Source organism: Schistosoma mansoni (assembly GCF_000237925.1).
Source record: "Schistosoma mansoni, WGS project CABG00000000 data, supercontig 0207, strain Puerto Rico, whole genome shotgun sequence".
Lineage (NCBI taxonomy): Eukaryota > Metazoa > Platyhelminthes > Trematoda > Strigeidida > Schistosomatidae > Schistosoma > Schistosoma mansoni.
In genome coordinates, this window is record NW_017386079.1 from 245,252 (window position 1) to 254,047 (window position 8,796).

The 8,796-nt window shown below is 32.5% G+C and overlaps 1 protein-coding gene across 1 annotated transcript in view; it reads left to right on the forward strand.

Annotated features, from left to right (window-relative positions):
- The window catches only part of Smp_176240 (hypothetical protein), a gene marked incomplete at both ends in the record, with an annotated part of 14,259 nt that extends 11,686 nt beyond the window's left edge, over positions 1-2,573 (forward strand). Inside the window, one exon of the mRNA XM_018792976.1 lies at positions 1,957-2,573. Coding sequence (XP_018647188.1) covers positions 1,957-2,573 — 617 coding nt within the window. The remainder of the gene's footprint in view (positions 1-1,956) is intronic.
- Between the last annotated feature and the right edge of the window lie 6,223 nt (positions 2,574-8,796).

The window sequence follows — 8,796 nt, forward strand, 5'->3', positions numbered from 1 at the left end:
ACTTCGCTGAGATTTTACAAATACATATTATTCCTATTTAATGTTTGATATGTAATCTGGTCTGTTTCCTTTTCAATATTTTTCTTTTCACTTTCTTTCTCTCTCTTATTTTCTTGTCTGACAGTACCACCGGAACTAATTATAACAAAACATTTTATAAATACAAATAATGAACGACATACTGAGAAACAAAAAACAATTCAAAGACAACCTAAAGGTAATAAAATATTAAATTATTTTTCATTTTTTTAAGTTGAAATATGGCATAGCAACCATCCTACAATCGATTTTTAGAAGAGGTTAATTTTGGTTAAGCCTTTTTATTACCTTACTACTTAATAGACATCATCATTTGAATAGTAACAATTTGCATATTTCTTTGTACTGTTATGACCAAGACACCGCTGGATGCCGGCTCAGTGGTCTAGTGGTTAAGTGCTTTGGAGCGAGGCTGGTAGGTCCTGGGTTCGAATCTCGCGAGGCGGGATAGTGGATGCACACTGCTGAGGAGTCCCATACTAGGACGAAATGGCCGTCCAGTGCTTCCAGGTTTTCCATGATGATCTAGCTTCAATTGACTCATGATCCTAACTATATAACATCCTTTAATTTATCAGCTAAAACCTTTTTATCTTCTTAGGGATCATCTTTTTGGCTTAAATAATATAAAATCACTTTTTAGCCGTACGTTACTGACCTGTAACAAAGTTGTAACTCTTTGTTTCTTGAATAAAATCTATTACACCAATAATTTTAGGTCATGAGTAATTCATTCTTAATTAAACATAATGTTTTCTAACTTATGGGTCAAGCAGAATTGTAAGTCAAGCTAAATGTAAGTGTGTAACCAACGAACACTCAGGTGAGTACAACCAATTTATTTTCAATCCAAAATTACAGAGTTCTTTTGTAAAATGTGAGAAAACATACATTAAATACTTCATTTGCAAATTTTTCATCAATTGTTCCTTACAAAATTCATCGTTCCTTCATTCTTGTCGTTAGTATAACTACTCTTTGTTTACATTCCCATTCTCTTCAATTCGATCTTCCTAACCTTCTGCTTTCAGGCATTCTACTTCTGATTGGTGTTACATACTGCGAATGTCTGTTGACATAAGTAGCATACACCACAAGAGAAGTGATAGTCTAGTTTACATTTATTAAATCCTGAATAATCTGATCATAAAAATGTCAGATTGATCAAGTATTTAGTCAGTCAGTCACAACGTAGAACTTTGTACGTACGTACATCAGTTCGAGTTGTCATACCACATTAACACAGAGATTCAGCTGTCGATTCAAATCCCATAGTGGTAGAAGTAGTAATAGTATAAGCAGTAATCCAAAAGATTAAGGTTCGAAGATGTTATTCAAGGATTATTATCCAGCGAAATAAATTTGGAAAGAGAAGAAAAGAAATGGACATGAAGAATTCAGAAGATTAGAATTTGGGAGAACATAATGAGTGGACGAAACCTTCGCCATTGCAAACGATTTTGAGCCATGTCATTCAAGGTCTCTAACCACCGATCGCTATCATTTCGCCAATCCCAATCAGGTAGTCTACACCTACCAACATGGCTCAATCCACTTGTCAATGACTTCATGGATTTATGCCACGTCTGATCATTGATCAAGTATTACTGATTCTTAATATTTTATACAGATTCAATTATTATCAGAAGGGGTTTTGTGAAGATTTAGTACTTTCATAGTTTAGATCATGAGTCAATTGAAGCTAGACCACCACGGAAAACCTAAAAGCACTGGACGGCCGTTTCGTCTTATTATGGGACTTCTCAATAGTGCGCATCCACGATCCTGCACTCGCGAAATTCGAACGCGGGACCTACCAGTCTCGCACCAGAGCACTTAACCGATATTATTTTAGAATAAAAACCTTTCATATGATTTAAATGAACTTTAAAATGTTCTTTTTTTTCTGTCAATTAGATAAGAAAAAACTTTCAATGGATCTAAGAAAATCAATGAATGTTCATATGAATTCAAAAACAACTGAACTACTTCATAAAAATCAAGATCCATACATACCATCATTCAATCCATCTATATTACAATCATCTTTAATTGGTTTTGGAAGTGGTCTTTTTATTCTTTTATGCATACTATTCATAGTGATTCTAATCTATCGTAAATATAATAATAAACATACTGAAATGAAATCTCAACATGCATCTAAATCAAATGAATGTTCAACAATATGCTTTTCTCATTCAAATGATGATTGGTCTACAATCAATTCAAAAGGATTACATATGACATCTATAACAGAGATACCTTTACCGAATGATATCAAATTTTTATGTCCTATATGTAAACTACCAACAAATCCATGTTCAATGATAACTGATTTACATAAATATCATAATGAGAATTGTCAATGTCATATTAATTCTAATAAAGTAGGAAATCTAAATATTTGTGCTTTACATCATGAAACGTTTGATAGTAAACCATGTTGTATGACAGGACATCATCATGATAATTCATCTGATTTATATACTATGAAAATAATAACTCCTACATTGAATCAATCACCAGTAAGTTGAATCATTATACAATTGGTATTGCCTTGTTTGTTGTTGTTGTTGTTGTTGTTTTAGTTCCAGAGTACTAGTTACTATGTAAACAATAAAATGGAATGTGATTAAATTTTCATAGTTGAAATCATGAGTCAATTGAAGTTCGACTACAAGTGAAAACCTCGAAGCACTGGACGGCCGTTTCATCCTATTGTGTGACTCCTCAGAAGTACGCATCCACGATCCCGCACTCGCCAGATTCAAACCCAAAACCTACCAGTCTCGCGCCGGAGCACTTAACCGATAGACCACTGAGCCGACATCCAACGATGTTAATGTCTAACTTTAACCAATCCATGATGTTTGAGCAACCGTTCATCAATTGTCTTCAGTAAGTTGATATCTCTACAACAGACTTGGTTGAACTCAACTGTTCAAATTCAATTGACTCATGATTTCAACTATGAAAATACTGAAATCTCCACAAAACCCTTTCTGATATATGATTAGATGATGGGTTTAAAACAGTATATAATTTGTATTCGAATTTGAAAAAATAAAAAAGAATTATAGGATTATAACCATGTTGTATTCGGAAAGAACAACACCTAGAAATATAGATAACTGTACCAATGTTAGAAAATAAGATGAAGTCACTGATAAAATTCACAATGAATAATCACTTAATATGTAACAATAAATTTTTTTTTCAGTATAGGATTGTGGAGATTGTTAAGTAATTTTTGATTGAGATCATGAATGGATTGATTTCAGACCATCATTTAAGATCTGGAAGCATTGGACGACCGTTTCGTCCTATTGTAGGACCCTTCAGCGGTGCGCATACACGATCCTACACCAAAGGGACTCGAGCCCGCAACCTTTAGTTGCGCGCCCCAGAGCGTTGGAATTTCTAATAAGAAGCCGAGAGCAGTGAAGCTAATCTTTGTCTGGTAGAGATAGGCATCTACTTCAAGCATTGAAAGATGGTCGCGCAATCTCGTAAATTGGTTGAAGTTAGACATAAACAACGTTGGTGGTATAAAGGTTAATCGTTTATGCACGAAACCGAAGATCATAGGTGAGCACTATTATCGAGTCCCATACTAATACGAAACGGCCGTCCAATGCTTCCAGGTTTTCAGTGGTGGTGTAACATTGATCGATTCATAATCTCAATCAAAAAAATAAATAATTTTTTCAGCAAACAGTATTCACTAAATAGACTGTAATTAAAGGCTTGAGACATGAGTCAATAAAGTTGAGGAAAATTATCATTGATAGTCGTACAGTTTCTCACCTGATAGACAATGAACACCATCAGTTTCACAACAGGTAACTATGTGCCAACAAGATTAAAACTGTACCACCTCTGGATAGATATGTCAAATCTAGTGAAATCTTTTTGAGTCACAATCAGATAACCCAGACAACTCAATCATTGTTTTCAGTTCATATGACTTTTTGTTACTGTTATCACAATTAAATTCACTTGGTACTGTTTGTTTGAAACTTCCCAATGATGTTTTTGGGACGGCAATTAATCAGTCTCATATTGGCCATATGTGCATACTGTGCGTATTGCCTTAATTCACAAGCATTATAAGCATATGGCCAATAAGCTACTGATCCCTTGCAGTCCTAAACATCAATGGGAAGATTCAACCAAACAATACCAAGTGAATTTAAACTTCACTCGATTGCACAAGCAAGTAGCTATCAGGACTCAGTAGCTGAGTGGATAACGCGATGACTTCTGAAGCGAAAGGCACTGGGTACGAGTCCCAGAGTGAACATCAACTCCGAGATGCAGGTAAATCCATCTGACGAGTCCCAAATAGGACGAAACGCGCGTCAAACTGGATTCCACTCCTAGCCACTATACATCTTTGCTCACTATCACAATTACCTTGACATAATATTTTTCCTATAATATAGTGAATTACCAAGATTCTAAAAAGTAATCATGACTCACCATCTTACAGTAACTTTTCTTACCTCTTCTGATAAGAATTAATAACATTACTAATGACATCCTTTTACATTTGTTAAAATAATAATCAATGCAATATATGATATATCTCAGGCATAGTACTGACTAAATTAATCATAACTTATATATGTATACTTTGTATGTAGTTTCAATTGTATAGCTTAAATTTAAGTATTTATAGGTAATCAGTAAGAATTTTCGGGCTATTGAAATCAAAGGATATTTAAATAAACTTGATCGGTTAAGTGCTGTGGCGCGAGACTGGTAGGTCCTGGGTTTGAATCTCGCGAGGCGGGATCGTGGATGCACACTATTGAGGAGTCCCATAATAGAACGAAATGGCCGTCCAGTGCTTCCAAGTTTTCCATGGTGGTCTAGCTCCAATTGACTCATGATGTCAACTATAAAATAACTTACTTTCTTATTGAAAAACATTGATATATAAAACTTGGAATAGCTAAATATATAAGAATATAATCTAACTGTAATTACAATCCATTCAATGGATTTCGTATATTTAAACAATGAGTTCGGATATAATGACTTGTAGAATTGGGATTTAGGGATATGACCTTGAGGAGTCCTAAATAGAACGAAATATGTATTCTAGATCTCACTATTTATTAGAAGAAATATTATCTGGTTAAATTCATTTGTTTGAATCTTCCCATTGATGTTTAAGACTACAATTGATCAGTCTCTCATTGGCATATGTACATCCTGTGTGGACTGCATCGATATTGCCTTAATTCACAAGCATAATTAGCATGGATGGATAGTGGCTAGCAGTGAAATCCAGTTTGACGTGCGTTTTGTACTGTTTGGGACTCGTCAGCTGGATGTACCTGCATCTCAGAGTTGATGTTCACTCTGGGACTCGAACCCAGTACCTTTTGCTTCATACACCATCGCGTTATCTACTTAGCTACTGAGTACTTTTAGCTACTTACTTGTGCAATGTAGTGAAGTTTAAATTGACTTGTTATTGTTTGTTTGAATGTCCCCATCCATCTTTGCTTATTATCTGATTAGTTAAGTTAATATCAATAACAACGGTGATTTCTAGGGTGATGGTTCATATTTGCAATCGATTACATGTTTTTTTAATATTTTTAATCAATCCTTCTTTCTCTATTCTTTCTAAAGATGTTTTATTTATCTTCTTTGCAGTGTATGTTCAATGTATGCCCATTAGATATAACAAATGATCTAAACTCTATACATCATCCTCTTAGTACAAATACAATGAATAGTGGAAATTCAAGAAATACAATTACTGATTATATACCAACAGTTACATCATCATCATCAATCCATAGTATTCATTATGAATATCATAGATCACCTACATTAGATCCAAAATGTCGATCAGATCTAACATCTAATATCATTGAAGAAACTGTTTATAATACAAACAATAATATATGTAATTTTAATTATATTAATACATCACAATCTATAAATAGTAGTCATTCAACAGGATATGGATATGATATTGGCAATGGAATAAATGAACATCGATTACATAATACTACTACTAATAGTAATAATAGTAGTGGCAATAATATTATAACGGATCATTGTCAATATGATATGAAAACAATCAATTTAAGAAATCAAAATGAAATAATCAATAATGATATGATCAGATCACCATCGAATCATTTCACTGATCAAATGGATTATCAACAACGTATTGTCACTACTACTAATAATAATAGTAATAGTATTGATATTGATAATTGTATCGAATCCCTTGAAAAGTACGGTCAATATAATGAGAGTAGATCAGTATATGAAATTAATTCACCTTTGAAATCTAAATTAGAACATCAAATGGATTTGAACCCTCAAAGATATGGATGTATAACAATAACCAATGATAAACAACACCCATATTATCAAAAAGAAATTAATGAAATGAATTACCATAGTAACAAATTTATAATCAATAATTCTAATTCAATAAATCAAAGATGTAATTCATTAGGTAATGAATCAATTGAAAGTCTTGCTATATCATTAATTGATCCACCACAAAATTTTCGTACCTCGAATAATGAATTACATTTAAATACTACTACTAATAATAATAATACTACTACTACTAATAATAATAGTAATATATCATCTATTAAGGTAACCTTAACTTCAACATATAAACCACCGGATGTTATATTAAAAAGTGGTAATTATCATGATGAAATGGATTTAGAAAGACCACCACCTAAAATGCCACCATTAAGAGGTATATTAACTAATAAAATCTGTTATGATTAAGATATTAAAAGACAAGCATTTCAAATTTTATTTCTTCTCTTTTTTGTTTATATTAATGATTATGTAATTAGTAACTATGCAACAATGATAAACTTCTTATTGTTTATAACTTCATAACAGACTTGAAACAACGAGGATCATTCAGCATTGTAAATAGTAGTAGTAGTAGTATAAGTAGTACTATTAGTAGTATCTATGTTAATTAATTGATTTTTTCTTTGGATATTTCTTAATCTCTTATTGATTTTGTGAAATGAACCAATATGATAGTTTGTTTTGTTCCCTTGTTTTTTGTTAATGTTTTTGTCAAGTTTAAATGAATAAGATAAATGTCCTATATGTTTGTAAACTGAAGGTTATCATGTTTATTTAAAATATGTAAATATCATTATACAAGTTTGATTTGATAATTTTTAAATAAACTAAGTACTGGATGGATTAGTAAGACTATAATTTATGGATGAGCTAATCAGAAGTGTTTGGGGGGTTTCAAGGTCACGGCGCCAACTTCAGTACCTGATGTTCGCGTACGATTGACTCACAGAGATTTTAAGAGAAGACGTGATAAACGAGCAGCTACAATAATTGGAACTACTAAGAAGTTCTTTTATTTGTGATTGTGGTAATCAAATGAATTTTGGACCTTGTGGAGACTGCCGTGATGATGTTGTCTTTCGATGTAATATATGTTGAAGAAAGAAATCTACTAGAATAAAAACTTTTTACGCTCGATCCAGATTGAGACTATAGCAAATTATGATAATTGTTGCGAACTGTATAATAAAAGTACGCATAACATTGACTGCAATGATCGCAGATGTTACTGAAGCTTCAGTTTTTCAGTGGTTTGAGTACTTTAGATATATATGTGTAACAAAAATGCCAAACAATACAAACAAAATTGAAGCTATGTGTATGAGGCTGAGAGAGCTTTTGCAACCTTATCATGGCTCCAGAGCCGAACTATTATGGAGCCATATGGATGAGTTCCTTTACATTATGCATTACGATTTTAGAATCTCTGAACCTCTTTTTAACCTCGATAAGTTTTTGAACCATGTTAAAGAAGTTTATCCACTTTAATTCTTTGGTGTTGTATCATACAGTTTTACTCTATACTGACTGTTTCTTGATTAGCTAATATTTCTCAAGGTCACTTAAGATTCATCCAAAGGTCGTTCACGAGTTCTAATCTCGTCGATGGATTCGTTATATTATTAATAATAACAAATGAATAAGAAGAAGTATACAGTATATTTCTATCCTTTCAATAAGTAAAAGCTGAAATTTCCATCTTTTCGATGTGTAGTGTAAATCGTTTCTACAGTCAATCTGTTGTGAACAAAACACTTGTTGGGGACTAATCGAATGTATTTAAGCACAAATTACAGATTATCTCACTAAATTCTGATAACCATACAGTAAACAGTTAATTTGTAAAATAACAATCAATGGTCTCAATCTTGACTGTTCCTTCTGTAAATATCAGTTCATCTTCTCTAATCCCATTTTTCATGCATTTTCCTACCAATTGCGCTTCATTTCAGTACTTTCCTTATCGGTCTTCTGCCAAAATACATTCTATGTCTGACCATCACCATATACTACATATGTGGATATAAGTAGATCACACTACAATTCTATGCAAAACACATAATCACTGTAAGGTATGAATGACAAAGTTTGATTTAATTTACTCTGAAGAAGAAGGTCATATGAAGTGACGAAACGTCGGAAATACAATTTTTCTACTTATTAAGATCAAGTAGTACATAGCAGTTTAGTTTTATTCTTAGTAAGGAGTAAAATACAGCCGTATGTATATATTCAAGCTAAAAATGAGTCAAATTAAAATGAACGTCATATGCCGCTCTATAAATTCATAGTCTTTATTATAATAACCCTCAATCAGTATTGATTCTATCGGTCATAAAATAAGTAATGAATTGGTTGATATCCCTGTCATTATATATCAAT